Source organism: Poromitra crassiceps, assembly GCF_964638095.1.
Source record: "Poromitra crassiceps genome assembly, chromosome: 4".
NCBI lineage: Eukaryota > Metazoa > Chordata > Actinopteri > Beryciformes > Melamphaidae > Poromitra > Poromitra crassiceps.
In genome coordinates this window covers 64773071-64800615 of record NC_139626.1, presented here as the reverse complement: position 1 = coordinate 64800615, position 27545 = coordinate 64773071, and the positions used below count along the sequence as shown (strand labels likewise).

At 44.0% G+C, this 27545-nt stretch overlaps 1 protein-coding gene across 1 annotated transcript; it reads left to right on the top strand.

The window, feature by feature from the left end:
- LOC310775909 (eukaryotic initiation factor 4A-III-like) lies at nt 1–27545 on the top strand (the record flags this gene model as incomplete). Its single annotated transcript, XM_083636033.1, has 12 exons — nt 1–370; nt 5576–5640; nt 6789–6855; nt 7677–7739; nt 7888–8019; nt 8807–8887; nt 9815–9956; nt 11579–11717; nt 15617–15732; nt 16191–16298; nt 25458–25585; nt 27358–27545. The coding sequence occupies 12 exons, from the start codon at nt 1–3 to the stop codon at nt 27372–27374; spliced, it is 1428 nt and encodes a 475-aa protein (XP_083492159.1). The 3' UTR covers nt 27375–27545.

The following is a 27545-nucleotide window of genomic DNA, read 5'->3' as shown; positions in this document are numbered from 1 at the left end:
ATGGTCGTAGGCGACTGGAATGCTGACATAACAGATAAAAGCTCCCTATTTGCCAAGCACCTGGTTCACCTTTGTGAGGACAGTGATCTCATAATATCCAGCCAAGTGCTCTTACCAGCTGACAGCTATACTTATATTAGTGAAGCCTGGCACACTACATCCTGGCTAGATCACTGTGTCACCACGGCCGATGCTCATGCCAATATCCGCTCTATGGAGATTGTATATGAAGCATCCATGAGTGACCACATTCCTTTTACTTTGTATATTGAGGTGGACAGTCTCCCAGAGTTGAGTCGGGAGAGCAATGACGGCTCTAGAGCTAAAGTAGACTGGTCAAAACTCTCAGATGTTGATATCAGGTCGTATGGTGAAAGAACTGATGCTCTTCTAAACAATGTGTTTTTGCCTTATGATGCTATTATGTGTTCTGATCTTAATTGTAAGAACAAAGCTCACCATATTGCTCTTTGCACTATGTAGAGAGATGACAGTCCCAGCTGATATTCCACCTATTGGTGAAATAGAGAGCCAGTGTGATGATAGCCCACCAAGGTGGAAAGAAGTTCAAGAAGTAGTGAGACGTGCAAGGGCCTCTTCAGCCCCGGGTCCTAATGGAGTCCCCTACCGGCTGTATAAGAGTGCTCCAGATGTGTTGCAGTTTCTATGGAAGCTGATGAAGGTAGTCTGGAAGAAGCAGGTTATTCCTAAGGCATGGCGTAGAGCAGGGGGAATCTTCATTCCTAAAGAAAGGGACTCGTTAGAGATAAGTCAGTTTAGACCTATCAGTCTACTTAATGTTGAAGGGAAGGTTTTCTTTAGTGTTGTGGCACAGAGGCTGTCTAGTTATCTATAAAAGAATAGGCTAATAGATACTTCGGTGCAAAAGGCTGGAATTCCCGGCTTCTCCGGGTGCTTAGAGCACACCAGCATGATCTGGCACCAAATCCAGTCAGCTAGGCGTGAGAAGAGAGACCTGCATGTAGTATTCTTGGACCTGGCTAATGCTTTCGGGTCAGTGCCGCATAGTCTGTTATGGGAGGCCTTTGATTTCTTTAGAGTGCCAGGTAGTATAAAGAGCTTAGTTAAAGCCTACTTCTTAGATATTCAACTCTGCTTTACCACAGCAGAGTACACTACAGCTTGGCAGCAGCTGGAGATAGGCATTATGGCAGGGTGTACAATTTCCCCATTAGCTTTTACCATGGCAATGGAGATCATTATTAGGGCTTCAAAATGGGTAGTGGGTGGAGAAAGGCTGCAGGGAGGGCTGCGGCTCCCTCCAATTAGGGCATACATGGATGACATGACGACTATGACGTCAACCGCTCCATGTACTAGCAGATTGTTGGATAAGTTAAATAGTAATCTGCAGTGGGCTAGAATGAAAGTGAAGCCAAGTAAGTCCAGGAGTATTTCAATCATTAAAGGGAGGGTAGTAGGTAAGAAGTTTGTTATAAATGATGAGGTGGTGCCTACAGTGTTAGAGAAACCAGTCAAGAGTTTGGGAAGATGGTATGATGCAAGTCTCAGTGATAAGGGACAGTTTGAGGAGGTGAGGCAGGAAATGATTCAAGGTATTTCAAGTATAGACAAGTCAGGGCTCCCAGGAAAGTTAAAGTTGTGGTGTTTGCAGTTTGGATTGTTGCCTCGGTTGATGTGGCCACTGACAGTGTATGAGGTTCCCCTTTCAAAAGTAGAAAAGCTAGAAAGGATGATTAACTCATTCATTAGAAAATGGCTCGGAGTCCCACGCTGCCTAAGCAGTGTAGCCTTATATGGGAAAGGCATATTGGAATTGCCATTATCTAGCCTGACAGAGGAGTTCAAGTGTGCTAAGGTTAGACTGGAAATGACTCTGACTCAGTCAAAGGATCCAGTGGTTAGGAGTGTAGCGCCCACAGTTAAAACAGGGAGGAAGTGGAACCCAAAGGAGGCAGTACAGCAAGCACAGTCAGCTCTTAGACACAGGGATATCATAGGTCAGGTGCAGCATGGGCGTGGAGGCTTAGGGTTGTGCATAGGGAAACCTGTGTGGAACAAGGCATCAGTAATAGAAAAGAGGAAGATGGTAGTTGAAGAAGTACATAGGCAAGAGGAGGCAGTAAGATGTACTAAGGCAGTGTCGCAGGCAAAGCAAGGACAGTGGGTGAACTGGGAGAGTGTAGAGAAGAGAAAGTTGAAGTGGAGAGAGTTGTGGAGCATGGAGGCCAGCAGATTTAGATTTATTCTAGGGGCTACTTATGATGTGCTGCCATCTCCCCAGAACTTAAATCAGTGGTTGGGCGAGGATGGTGCCTGCCCGTTGTGTTCTAGTGTATGTACATTGAGGCATATACTGTCAGGGTGTAAGGTCAGTCTCTCCCAGGGGCGATACACCTGGCGTCACAACCAGGTGTTGAAATGTTTGGCAGCTGCAGTTGAGGAAAAGCGGCTAGAAGTAAATTCTCTAGTTGCTAGAAAAGAGAATAGACAGATCAAATGTGTACGTGAGGGAGAAAAGATTAGACCAATTAAGGTCAGGCACAAGTTAGGGCAGCTAAGTGTAGGTGGAGCCTGGGAAATGAGGGTTGACTTGAATGAACAGCTAGTCATCCCAGCATATATAGTTAGCACCCGGCTACGTCCGGACTTGTTACTGTGGTCTGAGGTAGAGAAGAGAGTTTATTTTATCGAACTCACAGTCCCGTGGGAAGATCGAGTTGAGGAGGCTTATGAGCGCAAGAAAGCTAGGTATGCTGAAATGGCAGCAGAGGCAGAGCAGCGAGGTTGGAGGGCTCGAGTGCGGCCTGTAGAGGTCGGCTGCCGTGGTTTTGTGGCAAAGTCCGTTATTGCCTTACTAACTGAGTTGGGCATTCGGGGACGGAGCCTGAAACTTGCGGTTAGCAACATGTCTCAGGCAGCAGAACGAGCAAGTGAATGGCTGTGGATAAGGAGGAAACATGCTAGCTGGGGAGCTCGCTAAGGTCAGATTGATTGTTTGTTGTTGGTCATGATTAACGGTCCGCATCAACAGGGCTGAATCATTGACAGTGGTGGTGTAGTTAGGGATTGTTTGTTGTTGGTCATGATTAACGGTCCGCATCAACAGGGCTGAATCATTGACGGTGGTGGTGTAGTTAGGGATTGCTTGTTGGTCATGATTAACGGTCCGCATCAACAGGGCTGAATCATTGACAGTGGTGGTGTAGTTAGGGATTGTTTGTTGTTGGTCATGATTAATGGTCCGCATCAACAGGGCTGAATCATTGACAGTGGTGGTGTAGTCAGGAATGTCATACCGAATCGACCTGGATAGCTAGGCTTAGATAGTGAGGTAATATGCAGTTGTGCGGTGGTAGCATGGAGGGGGGTGTTTCCAGGACGCTGGATTACACCGTTAAGCCTTCTTGAGGTGTCGTGGGCCTAACTTAACGAAACGTCGGTGAAGGAAGGTGCCCACTTGAAAACCCCAATGACATGCTTCATACTGCTGTTGGCTAGGGTAGGTAACTGGTGATTTGTGTCTTGTTTATTAGTTTGTTAGCCTGTTAGCTTGTTTTATTCTGGATTGGGCTTCTAAATGTGTTTTTCCTCGGATTTTGGCACAAGGGATAGTAACATCTTGTCCTGTGTATTAATTAATAAAAAAAATGAGACTATAGCTGAAACCATCTGTAATGCCAGTACTTGCTTTACATATGCAAATAGGGCAAAAAGTAAGCCGGGTAAACCAGGTTGGCAGAAACATGTAGCTCCTCATCATGCTGCAGCCAGGGAAGCTTACAGTGAGTGGGTTCAGGCAGGCAGGCCCAGGCAGGGACCTTCTCTGGACTACAAAAAGTTCACACATGCCAGATACAAATCAGCCATCCGCTACGTTGCCAGACATGAACAACTTATTAGAGCAGACTCTATGGCAGAGAAGCTCCTTAGCTGTAATGTAACTGAGTTCTGGAAGGAGGTGAAGGCCTTGAACCGGGGAAGCGTATCCCTGCCTTGTTCAGTTGAGGGAGTAACTGGATCTGAAAACATATCGGCGTTGTGGAGGCAGCTAGGGCTGGGCGATATGACGATATATTTCGTCTGGACGATAGAAAATGTATTTCATCTGATATGACGCTCTATCGTTTATATTGTTGTGTTGCAAATCACACTCTTTACGGCAATATTGTCCTTCATTTGGATGACGCTGTGCTTTCTTCATTCTGTTTTATTTTTTACTCACGTCCACAGTCCACACACGCACCAGACTCTGTGTCAACAAGCCCCTTGCGTCCCTTTATAAGTGGCACAAATCAGCCGGTGAGTAGGCTAAAGAGCAGGGAGATGTTACCTCCACTCCATCCGCCTAGTCTACCCAGGCATTTGCGCTGTGTTAAGTCCGCGTTTGATCCATATTTGCGTGTGTCCTCCTAACGTTAAACCTGGCAAAACATCTCTTCCCATCCTCTCATCATCCCAAGGAAATCCATTGAGGGCCAACAACAAAACGTCTATCATTAGCTTTAGCTTTTAGCTTTCCCTGGGTGAGTTGTGTTGGTTGGAGTGCGTTTTATTCTTCTTCTACTGAACATGTAGGTATTTTGACGTTGACTAAAGAAATACTGCCGCCTAGTGGCCGCTTTTAGATATGATTCCAGATTAGTGCTTAAATCAAACGCATCAATAGCAAATGCTAGTGTCCTCTTTGAAAATCGAACTGGTGGTGTGGTTCAGTTTGTGTTTCATTCTACTGCCCTGCAACTAATTATTATTATTTGTGTTGTAAAGAATAGCCATGCTTATCTGTATTCTGAATGCATGTATCCTTTGTGAGGTTTGACAACATTTTAACTGGTTTAACTGCTACATAAATAAATGGCCATGTGGTCATTTTATATCAACTATAAATAGAATTTATAGAAAATATGCTATATCGTGATATATATCGGTATCGGGATATGAAATGACCTATATCAGGATATGAGATTTTGGTCATATCGCCCAGCCCTAGTGTCAACTAACGTTAGTTGCTGGTCTAACCAGAACAGTGGAGCCACACTGCAGCCTAGAGGGAGCGCTTGTAATTTACACCGGCGCTGAAACTGCAGAGTTTTCCTTTCATTTCTTCCTCCATAAAAACAAACGGTGTTACCGGTTGACATGTTATGTAATCGGTGTATCCCCCACTCCCGTGTAACATCGGTAACACCGACTACCGCGGCAAGCCTACCCAGCCCCCCCTCTCACTTAACCATACGTCACCAGGCTTTCTCTCACTCGTAGTTAGGGGTGCTCCGATCAATCGGAATCGGCAGATTTTGATGCACATTTACAACAGCAGTAACTGTATCACCTGTAATAAAAACAGGACTAATAATAGTAATAGGGGTGGTGGGTCTCTTCCCACTGGAGTCAGGATGGAGGTCATGGAGGGTCCATTCTGTGTCCCCGTCCATGATGTTCTAAAAGGACAGAGTTCACAGTCACACTAGATTCTTTTCACTGGAAACGGTAAGAAACACACAGAAAGAATCGTCCTCTGAAGCTGTAACACACTCCATGCTGCAGGCACACTTCTGACCTCTGATGTTTTTCCTCCTCAGGCTTTGAGAAGCCGTCGGCCATCCAGCAGAGAGCCATCAAACAGATAATCAAAGGACGAGACGTCATCGCTCAGTAAGCTCTCCTCTCATCTCCGCTCCTCCTTTCCTCTCCTCTCTTCTAGGGATGGGCATGAGTAGCCTACTCGTTGATAGCGTTGTCACGATTAGAGATTTAACGGTATGAAAATTTCACATCATGATTATCGTGACCAAAATTATCACCGTTATCGTATTATCACGGTTTGTTAAAATGTGCTGAAAATGTTCAAAAAGTACTAATACACTCACAGAAATAATTTCACCAAGTTTTATATTGAAAACTCTGACCCAAAAAGGATTGATACACTCACTGAAATCATTTCTCCAAGGCTGCGTGTCTGCATGTGGGAGACTGTTGCCAACTTTGGTTGATGATGGACAGTATTTACCATGTTTTTCAAACCACTGTAATCATGGTAACAGGGTAATCATGGTACCACGGTTTTAATGATAATGAAAATTTGAAGCGGAATTTTAGCACGTTATCATTAAAACCGGTTATCGTTACATCTCTAGTCACGATGCTAGCGTTTCAACTTTGATATCTCCATGACTGAGTTTAAGCTATTCCCCATGCCAACACGTTTTAAGGTGCATTGTTTTCTCATCAAGGCAATGTTGACGAAATATTGCCTCATATTTGTGTCCACAAATGCAGATAGGAGCGTGCATGTTGTCTGTGTTTCAATAACGATGAGTGATGCGTCCCAAGCTTGCCCAGAATGATGTATGACGTGCTGAACAAATAGGCTATAGCCTAGACATATTCCCGCTGCAAAGTCGATCTCTGAGAAGAATACTAGAGGAATAAATGCATTCAAAACATCTAATTTGATCCAGAGGATTGTAGCCTGTTCTGTACCTTTCCTCTCCAGTAGGCAGCAGCACTGCCCCCAAAACCAGAGCTTCTCCCCATGTTTAGGCAGTGATGAAGTGGTTTGAGTCATGTCTAGCAGAGTAACTGTGGGGATAGTTTGTCCTGATTCTATGGATATGATCCACAGCTCATGTTTAGCAGAGGGTTCTCTGAGCTGCTTCTTTCTCTCTCACACACACACACACACACACACACACACACACACACACACACACACATACACACACACACACACACACACACACACACACACACACACACATACACATACACACAGTGTCTTAGCTGTCTCTCTGTGTGTGCAGGTCTCAGTCTGGAACAGGAAAGACTGCCACGTTCTGCGTCTCTGTGCTGCAGTGTCTCGACATCCAGGTGAGTTTACCTGTTTAATGTCTGGACATCCAGGTGAGTTTACTAGGGACGAGCATTTCTAACAAAAACGCTATTTGAAATTCACTGGGCCAAAGTCGACTTTTCGTTGAAATTCGCCCACCCGAAAAAAAAGTCAAAAGTCATATGGTCTCCCCTGATTCTAAGTATAGTTGAATTGCTTGGTTTGACCAAGTAAGACAACTTTTAGAAGCATTTTGCACAAGGTCTATCGAGAAATGAATGGCGAATGAAATCCCATGGAGAGGGAGAGGGTGTGTCTTTGGCACGCTATTGACGTTCATAGACCCATAGCTACGTTAGCTTAGCTTGCCGAACGAAGCAGAGATGGCCCATGGAACAGTAGACAGAATATCAGAATATATCAACTGTAAGCTGAACTACAGTTCTTAAGCATCTTCCTATTCTTATCTCAGATTGCATTTTGTCACTCTCCTCCACGTCCTCCCGGCCATCCAATGAGGAGCTACAGTAGCTAGACTGTCCAACAACAGTCTGGACACACCACATTTCTCTTTACTTAGACTATTTTCCACATTTTACAATAACAACAAAGACCGAAAACTCTGAAATAACACAAACTGAATTCTGCAGCAAACAAACAAATCCAAACTATCTTATTTTATTATTATTATCTGTCTTGATGGAAAGACAAAGGATTTGGAAAGAAAATTATACATGATCAGTTTGATTTGAGTTCATATTTGACTCGAGCTCATTTCAAGCATTTGACTTTGGAAATACTGTGGCTTACACAATCCACACACACACACTCCCCCTCTTAATTGCTGTCATGTCTGCAGGTGAGGGAGACCCAGGCGTTGATCCTCGCCCCGACCAGAGAGCTGGCTGGACAGATCCAGAAGGTAGCCCCACCCAGCCAATCACACGCCTCACCCAGCCAATCGCACGCCTCAACCAGCCAATCACACGCCTCACTTACTCATTTACTGAGCTGTGTCTGTTCTGGTTGGTTAGGTTATATGTGTTTTGTGTGCATTTGCGTGTGTGTAGTGCTCCTGGCTCTGGGGGACTACATGAGTGTTCAGTGTCACTCGTGCATCGGGGGGACCAATGTGGGCGAGGACATCAGGAAGCTGGACTACGGCCAGCACGTGGTGGCCGGGACGCCCGGCCGGGTGTTCGGTGAGTCAACACATCTATCTATCTATCTATCTATCTATCTATCTATCTATCTATCTATCTATCTATCTATCTATCTATCTATCTATCTCAGTAGAGACTAGGGATGTTAATGATTAACCGGTAGTCGGTTAACTGCCGTTAAGAATGTAACCGATTAAAAATAATGAACTGTTTTGACCGACGTTGTATAATATAGGTAGATCCATGGTTGTATGTATCACCTCAATGTACACTGTGTTATTCCACCAGTCCAGCAGTCCACCTCCTCCCCTTCCCTTCTCTCTCCTCCCCCACATTCCCTCCCCACCTCATCACTTTCCTGCTCTCTCCTCTCTCACATTCCCCCTGCTCCCTCCCCACCTCCTCCCTTTCCTGTTCTCCTCCCCCACTATTCTAAAGCATGGCACCCATTCTACCCTAATGCATGATGGCACCCATTCTATTCTACCTTTCTTGTTATTATTACTACTGTAATTTGCTACTGTTGTGTCAGCTAGAATTAGCTAGACATATTTTCTGTGAAGCCCTCTGAGACATGCTTGTGAATTAGGGCTTTACAAATAAACTTGACTTGACTTGATCTCGTTGCGCTAAGAACCAAACCACGCGAGTCTAACGGGGTTAAAGCTTTAAGCATCCACGGGAAAAGGCATTATATTAAAATATCAATATTGGGATGTATGAATCTGGTGTCCAGTGTCATGTGACTGAGGCAGCCAATAGGAAGCGGAGTTGTTTGTGTGACTGAGGCAGCCAATAGGAAGCTGAGTTGTTTGTGTTTCCTCAGACATGATTCGTCGCAGGAGTCTGAGGACGAGAGCCATCAAGATGCTGGTGCTGGACGAAGCTGACGAGATGCTCAACAAAGGTGAGGAGAGACACTTCCTGTCCGGGCAGGAAGGATTTAGAGCCCCTGTACAACCCTTGGTTACAAAATTACATCACTTTTAGCTATCTCAAATAATAATAATAATGATCTGTAAAAAAAAATATTCCACATATTTTTGGACCAAATTTACATCGTCAGTGGGTCCTGTTGTTCAGCCTCACAATGCTATTGCATGTAAATGTGTTTTAGGTCCCGTATCTGGCTAACGACACAACCTCCAATCTTCTTGGGCCTGACGGGGTCAAAGGAGTCATCTGTAACTTTCTATGTCTATGATGTCTATAATGCATTATAGAGCTAGACATTATAGACTATTATGGAGCGAGCTTCTCTACACTGTAGAGAGAGAGAGAGACGTGTTGAGACAGAGTTCTGATTGTATTTTGTTTTTTAATCCACAGCAGAACGTAGAAATCAGCTGATAGAGCAGACTGCAGATTCTCACAGAATAAAATAACGGAAAAATCCTGTTGTTATTTTTTGTTCTCGCTTTAACCGAATGTTTTATGGTAACTCACGATTCTCTGGAAGACTTGTTGGCTTGAAACTTATGAGCCTTAAACCTCGTTATATTTGGATTTATTGAAATGTCTTTGGAGAAAATGGGCGTCCTTGTCAAGGCAAGCCCTGGTTAAGTGTGTGTGTGTGTGTGTGTGTGTGTGTGTGTGTGTCAAACCAACTACCCCTCCGCTCCGTGTTGTCATGTTGCTGCACTTTGCAAAGTGAAAAGGGGGAGGGGAGGAAAACTTGGGAAGCGTCTTTCACACATAGAAATGCAACTGATAGAATGTGCATTCTAACGATCGTGGAGCCATTCTGATTGTGAACGATCTAAGATCGTCATATCGCCCACCCCTACATACAACCCATTAGTTTGAATGCTAAGTGTGTTGTTGTTGTGCTCAGGCTTTAAGGAGCAGATCTACGATGTGTACCGCTACCTGCCCCCAGCCACCCAGGTGTGTCTGATCAGTGCGACGCTGCCCCACGAGATACTGGAGATGACCAACAAGTTCATGACCGACCCCATCCGCATCCTGGTCAAACGGTCAGTCTCTCTCTTTCTCTCTCTTTCTCTCTCTCCAGGATCGTCACATGATACCGGATCTATAGAAAGGTTTTAGTAGATTTAAAAGAGTCTATTTATTAGCAGGTCAATCCAGAGTCTAACCAATCTAGAATCTGTATATCTAGAATCTAATAGCAGCAGCTCTGAACCTTTTGCAACTTGAGGCTCACTTTTGATTATTAAAAGAAATCTAAGGACCACCTTCCCAAATGAGGGGAAAACATACAAAAAACATATTTCTTTTAAATAGCTGTAATATAGTGTGCAACATTTGATAATGTATCTGTCTAAAAACACACCTCAACATAGGGGTTTCCAAATCGATGATTAGATGAATACATTACTTTTGATTATATCAAGTGACAGCCAATAGGACAGACATCACCAAATGGCGGACCGCGGTCTGGGTCTGGACCCAGACTATATATATAAATCATTGAGGATTATTAAAGTTTGACGGAGCGTCTCGATTTTAACCGGTGCAGCGTTTCTAGACTTCACGGTACGAGTTCACCAGCCACAGACCAATCGCATGCATTGATAATCGCATGTGATGCTACTCAGCCAATCAGGGTCGCCACTGGCAACCCATGTGATGCTACTCAGCCAATCAGGGGCGCCGCTCAGCTGCTGCTTAGAGGAGTAATGGCGGCTCCCGTTTCCCAAAAAAGCAATGAGATAAACAGCCATAAGTGCAGTTCTTGCAGAAATAGACTCAATAACAACAATTAACACAAACACTATGATGCACCAGCGGAGTTTATCGGCCAAAAATATGTTTTCGTCGCTCTTCTACGATGGATGGATTATATTTTGGACTGCATGTGGCGACGCTGATTGGCTGAAGGAGTTGTCTGTCAAGGCAAGTACTCCCGCCCACTGATATCACTGTGAGATAACGTTATCTTATCAGGGTTCTGCCAGCGGTTGACACTTCTCTCATTGAACAAGAGAAAGTGGGGGAATTGTTCAAATGTGCTCAGATAGTTTTGGTTGAGACTGTTAAAAAGTGCAGTTAACTAAAAGAAGATAAACTGAACTCATGGTACACTTTTTATTTCCTTTTTCTAAAATTAAGCTCTCTGCTATGTATTTTTATTTTTCAATGCAGCCCTTATTTTACTTGAAAGAGAAAATATAATGTATTTATTATTAAAACATGTAATACCAGTTAAACGTGAAAACTTATTTGAAAATATATTGTTTCTGAAAATAAACATTGTTGAAATACTGAATTACTTTATTTGATTTAACAGTCAGTTGTTGACTACATGCAGACGTTGATAGAACTATTAGGCTCCTTCAATATATATGGCACTGAATCATCACAATAGTTAGACGTTGCGATGTTCCGGGTCTTTGATCGAGTAAATTTAATCTAAGTGGACCTCTTTGGATTTTAATTGAATACCCCTGCAATAGGACATCCCTGTGTATGAGGTTTGAATTCTCCCACTCTCTCTGTCTCCCTCTCTCCCACTCTCTCTGTCTCTCTTCCTCTCTCTGTCTCCCTCTCTCTCTATCTGTCTCTGTCTCTCTTCCTCTCTCTGTCTCTCTATCTGTCTCCCCTCTCTATCTGTCTCTGTCCCTCTCTCTCTCAGTGATGAGTTGACTCTGGAGGGCATCAAGCAGTTCTTTGTGGCGGTGGAGAGAGAGGAGTGGAAGTTTGACACACTGTGTGATCTGTACGACACACTGACCATCACCCAGGCAGTCATCTTCTGTAACACCAAGAGGAAGGTGAGACCACATGTCTGTCTGTCTCTCTGCCTGTCTGTCTAACTGACTGTCTCTGTTTCTGTCTCTCTGCCTGTCTGTCTCTCTGCCTGTCTGTCTCTGTTTCTGTCTCTCTGCCTGTCTGTCTCTCTGTCTGACTGACTGTCTGTCTCTGTCTGTGTGTCTGTCTGCCTGTCTCCGTCTCTGCCTGTTTGACTGTCTGTCTGACTGACTGTCTCTGTTTCTGTCTCTCTGCCTGTCTGACTGACTGTCTCTGTTTCTGACTGTCTGACTGACTGTCTGTCTCTCTGTCTGTGTGTCTGTCTGCCTGTCTCTGTCTCTGTCTCTCTGCCTGTTTGTCTGACTGACTGGCTGTCTGTCTCTCTCTCTGCCTGTCTCTCTTTTAGGGCTGCACAATTGATTTTGAATTATACTTTGAATAATTAATTAGTTAGGCCGATGTAAAAAAAGAAAATCCGGCAATTAGTGCGGCACGATTAATCGAATCGCAATCGCGATGTCAGCACGTGCGATTACATAACCGCAGAAGTGTGCGATTATTATTATTTTTTCACGTCTTTTTGAGTGTGTGTGTGTGTGTGTGTGTGAGCCGCCTCTAAACTAAACAGCAAACACACGTTTCTCTGCCATCACACTGGGCATCAACACTAGCGGGAGACTTCTCCCATGCACTCCCGCAAATAAGTAATGTTATGTGCAGCACGGTTACATAACATCTTACCGAGAGGGAGAGAGAGAACATCCATAATCGCTAACAGCAAGCTATGCTAATAACTAGCCGTTCAGAAATGCATGTAAACAACCGTGTGATTAGTGAGTAAAATAAGGAGAGAGCTGCAGGTGCTTATACAGAACTAGTGCACGATTAAGTACACAGTGGGGACCCGCTGTGATGAAGAATATAGCGAGATTAACAAGGTTGATAGCAGCAAAACACTGTCGCAGCTGCCAGCAGCAGCACCTCCAGGCTTCAACTAGCCTGTCACATGATGCCTTCATGGTCCCTCGATAAAGTCTGCAGATACACGTTACCTCACCTCTCTCAAGAAGCGTCACGTGAGTGTGGCGTTTAAGGCCATCTGTCGCTACAAAAGATATAAACGGGGTGTATTACTGGACAGACATGTAACTAACTTTGCAACTTTGCTGAGCCATCTTCTATGTGCTGTAACACAGTTTAGTTTATATTTGTCTGGCGTTTCTTTTTTTACATGTTTGGGACAGGCAAATGTTTTTTTGTAAAGATAATTTTATTTCAAATTGTTTTATTTTTTTAGTTTTAATATATTTTAAATTGTAACATATTTCATGTATTTTAGTCTGTGATACGTGAAACCGTGGTATTTTTGTCCAAGGTTATCATACCGTCAAAAACTCATGCCCGTACATCCCTAGATACCATTTGTTTATTATATCGCAATCACCCTCGCAAATCGCAATATTGTCCACCATAATCGCTAATTGCACCTTTCCCCCAAATCGTGCAGCACTATCGTCAATCAATTTTCACTTTAACTAGGATTAATGACGGTACGGCGGCTCTCTCTCATGTACGCGTGTGCTGCTTCCTCGTCCCTCCTCCCTCCTGTAAAGTCTCTCTGAAGGCCGTGGCTAGTGGCTACTAAAGACAGCAGCGCAGTCAACTTATTTCAACACCTCCAAAAAAGCACACAGAGTGTGAGCAGCGTGTTGCACTGCGGACTGCACAAGATAACGAGACACACACACATTTCACGAACACGGACGTTCTCACCGGACGGTGATATCAATAAATGTACAATGTCGTACTTGTTACGTTGAAAATCAAAAAGAACACGCTCAACTCGGAAATAATATTAACACGTTAAGTGCCATAGCCGAGATATCTCGTCTTACATAATCCAACGCTTGAGTGCCAGAGCCGAGATTAGGGATGTCAATTTTCGGTTAATTTCACTTTCGATTAACCGACGCTAATAATCGATTAACCTATCGGTTAATTCATAATTTTTTTATATTAAAAAAAAAAAAAAAAATTTTTTTTTTTTTTTTTTTTGTCTATTTACTCAATGAGCTCATGCCCAAACAAGGCGTGTCTATTTAGATGCTGAAATGTTAATGCTTTTTGTGTTAGAATTATGCCTTTATTTTTTGTTGGCTTTGCTGAAATTTATAAGTTTATTGCCACATTTTGATCAGGTAATCATTCCAAAATCATTCTGGCTCTTATATGGATGACAAGGAAATATATTTTTGAGAGCTTTATTTCCTGTTTATGTAAACATTACAACAACAACAATCTGTTATTTCTTTTGATTTTTTCACATTAGGCCTACTGTCTTTTGCAGCATAAAAACTTAAACAAAATATAGCCTATTTCGATTTGCTGCCAACAAAATTTGAACAAAATAGTTGCATGATGCAAAACACTGTGCAAAATCTGCAAGGAAACTCAAAAAACGTGTCCAAATTTTTTTTTTTTTTTTTTTTTAATATTAACTGATAGACCGACAGCAATAACCGAACAACGACGTTAGCGACGGTTAATCGATTAACGGTTAACCGTTGACATCCCTAGCCGAGATATCTCGTCTTACATAAACATTTTTTTTTTTTGACGGTGGGACATCAATCAACAACTTTTACGTCTTCTATATCACTATTGGAGCAAGAGAATGTGTATAATCTATTTTACCGACCACTAAGTGGCGACAGTTCTCTCCAGACAGAGACAGAGACAAAGCCACAGCCACGGGACCCGTGGACCAAAAGCAGCCGCCTCCCGCGGAAATGGCTTGGCGATTTTACAGTCAGAAACGAACGAGCCTCATTCTCATACTGTAGGCGGGGACGCTTCGCGCTGCTGCGGTGGGGGGTTCCAGAAATGGACTGGGTGAGCAGCATAAAGCCTAGAGTCGCACGGGGGTTCATCGGGGCTCTCAAACCCAAGAGACAGTGAGACCTATCCACACTCGCTGCCAGGGAGAGTCGCTGCTCAAACTCCCAGCAGCAGAGCACTGCGCAGCACAGACGGAGGGAGGAGTTTGGAGACACACACACACTCTCTCTCTCTCTCTCTCTCTCTCTCTCTCTCTCTCTCTCTCTCTCTCTCTAGAGAGAGAGAGAGAGAGAGAGAGCACAGAGTGGGAGACAAGGGCACCCATAATCACAGGCACGTGAGGTGGTTCTAAAAATCCATTTATCTCCAAACTCTCTGAAAATCTCTGAAACCATGCTGTACTCAACGGCTAATATCTACATAACTACTAACTCTGCAAACTAACTCTTTTAGACAGAGAAAGCACACATTATATTAGTTATTTTTAGATGATTGGTGTTCACGAATTCTTAACAGAAAATAATCCTCGGCTCTTGTAAAATGAGCCAGAATCCTCAAAAAAAAAAACTGGCACAACTTACCTACAGGATTGAAAAAATGGCTGGCACTCAATGTGTTAACTGGGTGCTGGATCCTAAAGGGTTCAAATGATAAAGAAAGATAAGGACAGCACTCCAAGTTAAAATAATTTATTGCCACACGTACTTGTTACGTTTTCATGTACAGTATATGCAGAGCAAATGTTTGTTCATGGAAATTTGGTTTAAAAATCATTGAAAAGTCTAAATCCATTGGTCAAAATGTGTATGAACCCTGACATAGGGTCTGCACCAACATCACATCCAGTCAAGAACAGAGGGTTTGCACCAAAATCACATCCAGTCAAGAACAGAGGGTTTGCACTAAAATCACATCCAGTCAAGAACAGGGTGCATGTAGCACGATACTAACGATCTGTCTGGAAAGGCAGATCGTGGAGACATTCACCACCCCGAACACCAGACAACATCTTCAAAACAACAAAAGATTGAAAATGTGTAGGAGCCTGTTGTCTGTTGTAAGCGCAGATCACTTTCTGTTCCAGGTGGACTGGCTGACAGAGAAGATGCGCGAGGCGAACTTCACCGTCTCCTCCATGCACGGAGACATGCCCCAGAAGGAGAGGGAGTCCATCATGAAGGAGTTCAGATCCGGAGCCAGGTACCACACCTAGAACCCTGTAGATCACAAGCCTGTAGACCAGAACCATCTGAAGACAGCCTGGTTTTGCTGTAGTCATCAGGGCTGCAACTAACGATTCTTTTAATTATCGATTAATCTGATGATTATAAAGTCCGTGATTCCGCCCACATTTTCTGCATTGCGGAAATCATGTCTCTACACATGCCACCACTAATGCCAGACACACACACACACACCGTCACAGACACACACACACACACCGTCACAGACACACAGACACACACACCGTCACAGACACACACAGTTACAGACACACACACAGTCACAGTCACAGCGGGATTAGCATTTGACCATTTGATTTCTCTGACACATTGCTTTGAGTATTGACTTTACTGTTATTTAACGTTACTCATCATTACTCATTGTGTGTGTGTGCGTGTGCGTGTGTGTGTGTGTGTGTGTGTGTGTGTGTGCAGTCGTGTGTTGATCTCTACAGATGTGTGGGCCAGAGGTCTGGATGTTCCTCAGGTTTCCCTCATCATCAACTATGACCTGCCCAACAACAGAGAGCTGTATATACACAGGTACACAACCACAACTACACACACAGACACACACACACTATGGCCTGCCCAACAACGGAGAGCTGTATATGTACACAACCACAAATACACACACACACACACACTATGTCCTGCCCAACAACAGAGAGCTGTATATATACAGGTACACAACCACCACAACTACACACACACACACACACTATGGCCTGCCCAACAACGGAGAGCTGTATATGTACACAACCACAAATACACACACACACACACACACAATGTCCTGCCCAACAACAGAGAGCTGTATATATACACATGTACACAACCACAACTACACACACACACTATGTCCTGCCCAACAACAGAGCTGTATATATACACATGTACACAACCACAAATACACACACACACACACTATGTCCTGCCCAACAACAGAGAGCTGTATATATACCGTAAATTCCGGACTATAAGCCGCGGCTTTTTTCCCGTTTTTTGGCCCCTGCGGCTTATATAACGGTGCGGCTAATCTATGGATTTTTTCAGAAAAAAAATTCCAAATACAAATAAAATCTCTCTTTTTTAGCACTCTTTCTACCTATAAATCCACTTCTGTTTTAATTTCCTCTGTTGCCCTCTTTTCACCACACCGCGGACACTGTGTGCACTGTCGAAATAAACAAAGGTGTTGTGTTATGTTGTTTTGTTGAAATGTTACGGTAATACGGTAAATGGGAGCTTCCTCAAACAGCCAACAATCCCCTCTGTGCGTGAACCCTTACATATGGTAATTACGGTAAGCAAACGGCCACTCGGTGACCTCCAAAATCGATGGATTTTACAGGTTACACAGCTTCATCAGCACATTTTATGTGCATTGCTTTGCTGCTTGTTTTTTCGATTATTTTTTTGTAAAGCACCTTGAATTGCCTTTGTGTATTAAAGACTTGACATCATTGGCGGAAATCAACCGGTTACTCCTACCGGTTCAAAGTTCATCAGCGCCCGGAATCACAACAAGACCAGCAGTCTCTCTCTCACTTACCATGGGGAAGGTACGCAGAAATTCACACGACGCAGCATTCAAGCTGAAAGCAGTCGAACTCGCACTAAAAGAGGGAAACAGAGCAGCCGCGCGTACTCTGGGCATCAATGAATCGATGGTGAGACGTTGGAAAAAGCAGCAGGAGGAACTGTCTCAGTGTAAGAAGACAAAAAAGTCCTTCAGAGGCCACAAAAGCAGATGGCCGGAGCTTGAAGATTCCCTTGAGGACTGGGTGTTGACCCAGCGAGCAGACGGCCGAGGCGTTTCCACGGTGCAGATCCGACTGAAGGCAAAAACAGTCGCCACCGAGATGAAAATTGAACATTTCAGAGGTGGGCCATCTTGGTGCTTCCGTTTCATGAGACGAAAGGGACTGTCTGTCAGGGCGCGGACGACTGTGTGCCAACAACTCCCTCCCGACTACCAGGAGAAAATCGCAAACTTCGGCGAATACACACAAAGGAAGATCAAGGATTATTCCATCGAACCGGAGCAGATCATAAACATGGATGAAGTGCCCTTGACGTTCGACCTGCCACTCACTCGCACTGTGAACAAGAAAGGTGAATCGTCGATCACGTTGAGAACCACAGGTCACGAGAGAACCAATTTCACTTGTGTTCTAGGCTGCACAGCATCTGGAGCAAAGCTGCCGCCAATGGTGATTTTCAAGCGGATTACGATGCCGAAAGAGAAAATGCCCAGTGGTATCTGCGTCAGAGTCAACAAGAAAGGGTGGATGATGGAAAGTGTCATGAAGGAGTGGTTGTCTCAGTGCTACGTCCAGCGCCCTGGAGGATTCTTTCACCAAAAGAAAGCGTTGCTCGTTCTGGACAGCATGAGGGCTCATATAACCGATTCGGTCAAAGCAGCCATCAAGACCACAAACAGCATTCCAGCTGTGATACCTGGGGGCACGACCAAGCATCTCCAGCCACTCGACATCAGTGTCAATCGCGCATTTAAAGTGGCACTGCGCGTTGAGTGGGAGACGTGGATGACGAGCGGTGACAAGTCATTCACAAAAACAGGGCGCATGAGGAAAGCAACTTTCGCACAAGTTTGCCAGTGGGTCCTGACAGCGTGGAGGAGTGTTAAGACATCCACGATCACCAACGGGTTCCGAAAGGCTGGACTGCTGCGTGATGAAGAGGAGGACGCCGCCACAGCTGAGGGCCTTCAGAGGCTGTTCGATTCCGACAGTGACGAAGAGGAGTTCGTTGGTTTTGAGAGCGACAACGAAGGAGAGAGAGGAGTGGTTGACGAAGCCACCCTGAACCTGTTCGTTTCCGACACTGAAGTTGAGGACTTTGCTGGTTTCAGTACGGAGGAAGAAGAGGAAGACGAGGAAGACGAGGATTAGTGACTTTACTTTGACTCTGTTTACAGCCGTTTGCTGCACCTTCACCTAAAAGATGAAGACAAGGATTACGGTACCTGGTTTTGTTGGCAGCACCTTATCCTTTTGAGGATTGTTTTTTGTTTTCCAGTTATTTACTGCACCTTACCTTAACCTTTTGAGAATTGTTTTATTGTTTACAGCACTTTATCCTTTTGAGGATTGTTTTATTGTTTACAGCACATTATCCTTTTGAGGATTGTTTTATTATTATTATTATTGTTTTATTTTTTATAGCTACGGTATTTATTTTGTTGAAATGTTAATAAATGGGAGCTTCTTATAGCCTATAGCCTACCCTACCGTAATGCTTGTTTTGTTGAAATGTTAATAAATGGGAGCTTCCCCAAACAGCGATCTCTTTCCCGACATTCCTCTCTGTGCACGAACCCTTTCATATGGTAATTAAACATCAAAACACCCGCGGCTTATAGACCGGTGCGGCTTATAGAAGAAAAAAATAGTCAATTTTGGTGCTGCGGCTTATAGACCGGTGCGTCTTATAGTCCGGAATTTACGGTACACATGTACACAACCACAACTACACACACACACACACTATGTCCTGCCCAACAACAGAGAGCTGTATATATACACATGTACACAACCACAAATACACACACACACACTATGTCCTGCCCAACAACAGAGAGCTGTATATATACACATGTACACAACCACAAATACACACACACACTATGTCCTGCCCAACAACAGAGAGCTGTATATATACACATGTACACAACCACAAATACACACACACTATGTCCTGCCCAACAACAGAGAGCTGTATATATACACATGTACACAACCACAACTACACACACACAGCTACTTGGCCAAAAACAGACTCACCTTTGTCCTTTATGTAGTATGTTCAAGTGGTTTCCAACCTTGGGGTCGCGACCTCAAATGGGGTCGCCTGGAATTCAAATGGGGTCGCCTGATTAAAAAAAAAAATGTTTACACACCACACAATTTAAAAGCTACCGAAGAGGATTAGGGCCACATGTGAAAAATGTATTTGAGTTCTGAGTTTAAAGCAGCTACGAGCAAGATTTTCGATTGTTATTTAAAGAGTCTAAATTTAATATCGATGCATCACATCTTACCTCTAATAGTAGACGAGACCAACGCCGAGTAGTCTCGCTTGAACCCCGAGTGAATTGGCCAGTGTTGTCTTGACGAAATAGTCTGTCTGTGGCCGGGGCAGATCAGGAAGTGAAATGAAACGGTTTGCGGCAGCCACTTCGGCCATAATAACAAAATTACTTCCAAACAAACTGTTAGAATATAACGAGAGATGTTCGCGAGAGTAGCGAGCCCCTGCATGGCGTTCTCCGTGTTTATGGTCTGTTGCTAGGCAGAGCGAAACGGTTGAAGGCAGACAGCTGCCGTAAACCATTTAATTTCACTTCCGGGTTTATCCGGCCCGCCGGTAGAGAGAGAGAGAGAGAGAGAGAGCCTGGTGACGCGAGGTTAGTAGACAGACACAGACTCTATAATCATCAAGAGAGCAATCTCCGATTCACACGGCTTTGGTCTCAGCTACTATTATAGATAAGATGTAGGGGTGTCACGGTACACAAAAGTCACGGTTCGGTACGTACCTCGGTTTTGGGGTCACGTTTCGGTACAAATACGGCACGGTACAACGGTGGAAAAAGCAAAAATATATATATATTTTCATTTTTTATTGAATCTTGGGCATTCCTTTTGAACAGGCAGTAGTACTAGTTCACTAGTACGAGTTTCCACTCTGCTACTGCCTCTTGTAGCTTCTCAGCTAGGTGGGCGCTAGTGTGCTGTTCATACACAGGTCTCATTAGAAGAACAGGATTCTTCATTTCCCACTCACTGTTGATGTCGTGTGCGGTGACGGTGAGGTAGCTTTCAGTAGCACGGGACGTCCATCCATCAGTTGTTAATGCTACGGCGGGTGCAGTGGACAGGCCGTGCTCAATCACTTCTCGTGTGTGCGTGTACAGACGTGGGACCACGGTTCCACTCATGTGTGAACTAGAGCTGTGCATCTTCACTGATCTCACGATTCGATACGATTCGATTATACAAGTCTACGATTCGATTCGATTATACGATGCATCTCGATGCATCTCGATGCATCACGATGCATCTTAAATCGATGCATCACTTTTTCCGCAATACATGATTTATTTTTTCTCACTTTCTTTTTTCTCACTGTGTGGCTACTTTTAAAATAAAAGTGCATTTGGAATTGCATTGTATTATGATCCATAATTAAAATAAACAACTGCATGTACTTACATTCTATTTTATTTGATTATAATTTTTTTTTTTTTTTTTTTTTTTTTTTTTTTTTTATAATCGATTTTTGATATTTGTTAATCGATTCAGAATCGTCCTATTAAGCATCGCGATGCATCTCTGAATCGATTATTTTCGGCAGCTCTAGTGTGAACGGCATGGGACCTTGTAACGAGGCTCGAGTACGTTTAATAAATGCCTGAAGCCTGCTTGCTCTATCACTGCATATGGGCGCATATCCATGGAAATGTAGACGCCAATCGCCTCTGTAATCTTCTTGTGTCGGTCTGTGTTGGCATTCAGAGGATGGTTAAAAGCAGCAGGGAGAAGCAGTTGTCCCGTTTTCTTTACCCTGTCTCCGGTGAGCGGTGCATCTGGGTGATGTCGCCTGAGATGCGTTAGCATGTTGGAGGTGTTTCCACAGACGTACCCAACAACTGCCGAACAACGCCGACACACTGTCTTTGCTCGATCAATCTCTCGCACTCCATCGCTGTTGTAGTCGACTGGGAAGCCGAAACTCTCCCACACCGCTGATTTAAAAGAAGGTGGCGGCTCCTCAAGCTCTGGTATCTTGCATGCCTCGCCTCTCGCCATAGCGTTAGTTAAAGTGACTGACAAAATGGACGGCTTTCTCGTGTTGTTTTCGCGTGTCTTCTTCTGTGGCGTTTAATGGCGTTCACACAGCGTTCGTTTAGGTGCTTTACTGCCACCTTCTGGATTCGGCGTATTCGTCGGGGAGCTCCATGTATTGTACCGTGATGCCCGTACCGCGAACTCACGGGACGAATACATATACCGCGACACCCCTAGTAAGATGTGATGCATCAATATTATAATTATACTGTTTAATAACATTCGAAAATCTTGCTCGTAGCTGCTTTAAAGTCGAGCTGAACCCAAGAATGACTTCTTTTCTTTTAGTTAAAATACCTGGGTATGCAAAAAAATCACAACAGTCTAATTCCTTTAGTTTTTCACACTTTTTCACATCAAAAGTTCATTTTTCAAGATTTCATTGATAACACTAATCTACAGTTTGCTGACGTCACCTAGTAGTATCACATTTCTACCCCATTTCAACCAATCATATCACGACATGCAGCTGTCAATCAAATCTTCATTTGAGTCGCGGGTACGGTGGTGCAGTGGTAAGCGCTGTCGCCTCACAGCTTGAAGGTCCTGGGTTCGATTCCCACCTGGGACGCTGTGAACGCTGAAGGAATGCATGTTCTCCCCGTGCCCCCTGGGGGTTTCCTTCATATCGGAACCCCCTTCACCAAAACATGCAATATCCTGGTTGCTGATGTGGTGGCTCCTCTGGTCGTTCGGGGCGCCTGTTTGGAGGGAGGGGAACTGGTTGGAATAGCGTGATCCTCCCACGTGCTATGTCCTACCAGTGAAGCTTCCCCTGTCAGGTGAAAAGAAGCGGCTGGCTAACTGCCCATGTCTCGGAGGAAGCATGGAGCCAGTTTTCGGCTCTCCCCAGATCGGCAGTAGCCTGACTCCACCAGACGGGGGCGGCATTGTTCCACAAATTCACAATCCACCTCAGTCTGGCCCTGGCCTCAGAGATGCATTCAAACCGGCCGCCACACAGGCGCACCAATCAGCGTGAGCTAGGGGCGGGCTGTGGCGAGACCGGGTGTGACGCCACCGAGAGGCGCCTCTGCGTTTGTAGTTCTTTCACTATTCAACATGGCGGCGGCTACCGAGGCTAGCTCCAGTGTGCTAGTCAAACATTCTATTCAAAACAATAAGCTAACATAAACGTTAAACACTTGATCTTACAGTGAGTACGAAACCGTAACTGTATTGCTGTAATGTTATCAACTATGAACGTTAGTAAACAAGACATTGTTGTAGAATTTGGGGAGATAGCCTTCAGACCGCTAGGCTGGGATGACTTATTAGCTGTAAGGCTGTAATGGCTAACGGCTAGCCATTCACGCAAGTCACACAAACACAAAGCCCTTCTCACTCTCACCACAGCCCAGTAAACATGCAATCTGTTAAACCATAATTTTTGTTCCAAATCGAAATAAATCATAACGTTAATCAAAATGCCACTGAATTATTAGCTAATCAACACAGAACTGCAAAGATCAGTGTGATGTATTGTCCCTTTACTGCTAGCTGAAGTGTATTCTGCTATGATTGGAATGTTGGCTGCTGTTTAATAAACCACGTTAACTCACGTTGGTGTCCGAGTGACATATTATGTTATACAGGCGAGATTAAAGATCTCAGGATACAATACAACAATCAGTTTATCTGATATTTTCCCCCGCTTGCATAAATTATACTGTGAGTGTGAATATAGCTCTAGCATATAGTAGTCCTATATGTCTGATATTTTGGAGCTGTTATTCGAGAAATTGGTTTATTGATAGAACATACCGGTAGCTTAAGATTTTGCACTTGTACTTTAGATAGGGGGTAAACAAACGTCATGGGAGCCAATACTAGGAATACGGTATATCAACAAGGAACCATTCTTAAAGTTAGAGATTATATCCAAATACATGCTGCATGGTATAACCAGGGTGTTTTTCCTCTTCTCTGTTGACGTCCTCTGGGCTCCAGGCAGCTCCCTTTCGCAGATTCATCTGACAACATCTTTATGCATTTACATCGTCTTATCATTTGACCCAATCGTGCCTCAAGACCAGCAGATTATGTAACAACAACACCACACACGGCCGTCATTTCTCCGTTTAGTTTATTATTACAAAAGTAAGCAAATAACATTCTCCAGTCATGCGTAAATATCTACCATTCCACTGACACATATGCTAAAATTCACCAGTTAAATAGTAGCGTTAAATCATTATATTGTATCAAAGCATTTGGTTGTTGCCATGATCATAAAGGCTAGAGAGCGTTGCGTCTCCATGACGTTAGCCGTCCAGGGTGCGTGCCACTCGGTGTCATATCGTGTCATCAGTTCCCTGAAGAAACGAACAACGATATGTGTTATGAATGAATCGCTGTTAACGTTAACATTAATCATCAATCATCAGACGTAGCACCCCAACCTCCAAATGTTGCTATCGTTAGCGTAACATCAGTTAATCCAATCAGTTACATTTAACGTGCAAAATGGCCTACCTGCACTTCATCCTCAGTCAGACATCTGCAGTAATTCTTCTTTCTTTTGGCAAATTGAATAGTCAATGGTTGCACCCAATATTCACCTTACAAAAACAGCAAAAAATCTGCGACCTCCATGCTAACTATTAGCAATTGTAGTCCTAGCTGATCAGGCGCTGCTACGTCATGAAGGGAAGTCGATCTGATTGGTTGGCGCTGGCAAGCCCAGACGGTGACAGACAGACGGTCCATCCAATCACCTGCCTAGTAGCTTGAAAAAAGTGACCGCCCTCTTCAGCAATGTAGCTTGGCCGAATCCAGATGGATGTTGTTTGTGAAACAGATATTTGAAGCAAACTCATCGATCTGGCAGCGTCAGGTTAGATCGGCAGAGGGTGGAGCAGCAACCAGGATAAAATAAATTAGCACTAATGGGGGTTAGAAATGGGATAAAAAAATCGGGGGGGAGGGGGAATCTTCATTTCAGGATAATTTTCTCTTCCAAATGAAGTAGAAAATGGTGCCTAGTGCCTGTCATTTGGCAGAATTCCTATCCCATAAACAAACTACTAACTTGGCCAATTGAAACATTGAACAAAAAACAAAAACTATAATCTCTAAGAATGCAAAGAAATGTAACTGGCTCGTTAAAACGTGCATTCCAGGAATATCGTATTTACAGAAATAGCGTAAAAGGCGCGCGCTTGAGAGCGTGGTAGTCAGGGGTCTCCCCTCGGAGATTTCAGGCGGGCGGGCAGCACCCATGCATCAGATTGTCCGCTCGCTCCGCACGAAGCAGGTGGTTGCCTGGTACTCCGCGGATCGCACTCGCGTAGCACGACAACACGCTGAATCCCACTCGATTTGGGGGTGGAACACGCCATGATTGACCAATGCCAAAGCCAGTCGACAGAATTGTCAAATCAAATCATCGACACGCATATGGTCCGCCTCTCAATTTGTTTTCAGTCTCCGACGCTCGTGCTATTGCATTCGCCTCCGGTTCACTTCGACTTTAAGTCAGGATTCTGAGAATAAAGTCAGAAGACTTCCAAGATTAAAGTCAGAATTCTGAGTTTAAGGGAAACTGATTTTCAACCAGTTGTATCATTACGAAATCAGTAGTAGATCCAAAAACTGTAAACAGTTGTGCGAGAGTTCATTTAATTTGACTGTTACTTTGAGTTGATTTGAGTAATTAACTTGTGGACCGGTGATGTAATTTGTGCACGAATTACATCACTAGTACTGGAATTTGAAGGTCTCAGGTCCCTAGATTTTTGTGACTTCAAAGCGGGGTCACGAGCTAAAAAGGTTGGGAACCCCTGAAGTAACATCATCTCCCCCCCCCCCCCCCCCCCCCCCACAGGATTGGTCGGTCCGGGCGTTACGGCAGGAAGGGCGTGGCCATCAACTTTGTGAAGAACGACGACATCCGCATCCTGAGAGACATCGAGCAGTACTACTCCACCCAGATCGACGAGATGCCCATGAACGGTACTCGCACACGCACGCACGCACACACCCATGATGCCCACGAGCTGGCCTTCTGTTATTGGCTGATCGTCTCGGCCTTCTACAGCAGGGATACTCAACTTGCTTTGCCCGGGGGCCACTTTCGTGAAACGATAGGAGGCCAGGGGCCAGTTAATAAACAATCAATATACATTTTTCAGTAGCGGATTGTAGGCTTTTGGGGTGTCAGTCGGAGTTTAGTCTGACAATGTTGCACACCGGATAGTTAGGTACATACATAAGTGCCTGGGTAGTGCGAGCAGATGGCGGTATTTGACAATTTAGCAGCTAAATCATAGATTATTGAAAGATATTCCATATTCCAGACTGAAATGCTATAACAGAAGTGGAGTATTGGCCAGAATGACATGAACATTTGGACACTTATTCAGCGGGTATCTTGCAGGTGCACTGTTATTATTATTATTATTTATTTATTTTTGCAATTCCATCGCGGGTCGCATGTGGCCTGTGGGCCGCAGGTTGAGTATCACTGTTCTACAGTCTCTCCGCACTGCGCTGGGTCATTGCTGCTCGTCTCGGTCTTCAGAGCACTGCCCTGCAACTCATTATACATTTGTTTGGGTTGTTAAGAATAGCCATGCTTATCTGTATTCTGAATGCATGTATCCTTTGTGGGATTTGACTGACAAAAGTTTAACTGGTTAAACTGCTACATAAATAAATGGCCATGTGGTAATTTTATATAAACTATCAATTGAATTTACAAAAAAATATGCTGTATCGTGATGTACGGTATATCGTTATCGGGATATGAAATGACCTATATCGGCATATGAGATTTTGGTCATATCGCCCACCCCTATCGTACATAAAAAAAATAAAAATCGTTGCATCCCTAGTGTGTTTATGCGTTAATGTTATTAGCAAATAGCCGAAATGGACGCGGAAAAGGAAGTGACGTGGCTTTTCCATCACTTCCGCTTTCCTTTTCCCTTTCGGCTATTTGCAAATAACGTTAACGCATAAACACACTGCATAGAAGACGTCAACTCGTCTTACAACAACAGTGGAAATTTACTGGAAAGTTGCGGTGCAAGTTGCTATTTAGACTGTAAACAGTGGAGCACGGACGCAGAAAAGGAAGTGACGGTGTGAGTCTATTTTTCAAATAAAAATAGACTCTGGATTACCAGATTGGATTTGAGGTTATGCAACACCCACATGGATATGTTGAAGACATAGAATTTGTAGAATTCTAAAAGTTGTTGACAGCTCAAGACAAGTCCTTACAGCAATGATACTCAACTTGCGGCCCGTGACAGGGTGCAGAGTGGCCCCCCGACCATTTTCTAATAATTTCACGTTAGTTTTCATTGTGAATTAGAATCTAGTTTACAATACAAACTAATGTGAAATAAAGTTTGACTGAGCTCCAGCTAAATTGTCAAATACCGCCGTCTGCTCGCTACCCAGGCACTTATGTATGTACTTAACCTAACTAACTTAACCTTAACTAACTATCCGGTGTGCACAACATTGTCAGCCTAAACTCCAGCTGACACCCCAAAAACCTACAATCCGCTACAGAAAAATGTATATAGTTTGTTTATTAACTGGCCCCTGGCCTTCTATCATTTCATGAAAGTGGCCCCCGGGCAAAGCAAGTTGAGTATCCCTGCCTTCCAGTCCTGCCTCCTGTCTCCAGACACATTCACAGCTTCCATCTGTCTGTTTCCTCTGCTCATTATTGATTGATTATTTGTTTGTTTGTTTGTTTGTTTTGTCTGCAGTGGCCGACCTGATCTAGACGAGGAGGAGCTACTGAACCACGGCTCCTTCACCCCTTTACTTCCTGTTATTTCCTGACTTCCTGTTTTACTTTGTTTTTTAAATAATTTTAGGCCAGAGTCTGAGTTAGTTTGTGGTGACTGTTGCTGTCTGATGCTTTTTTTGTAAATAAAGATCCTTTGGTTCCACA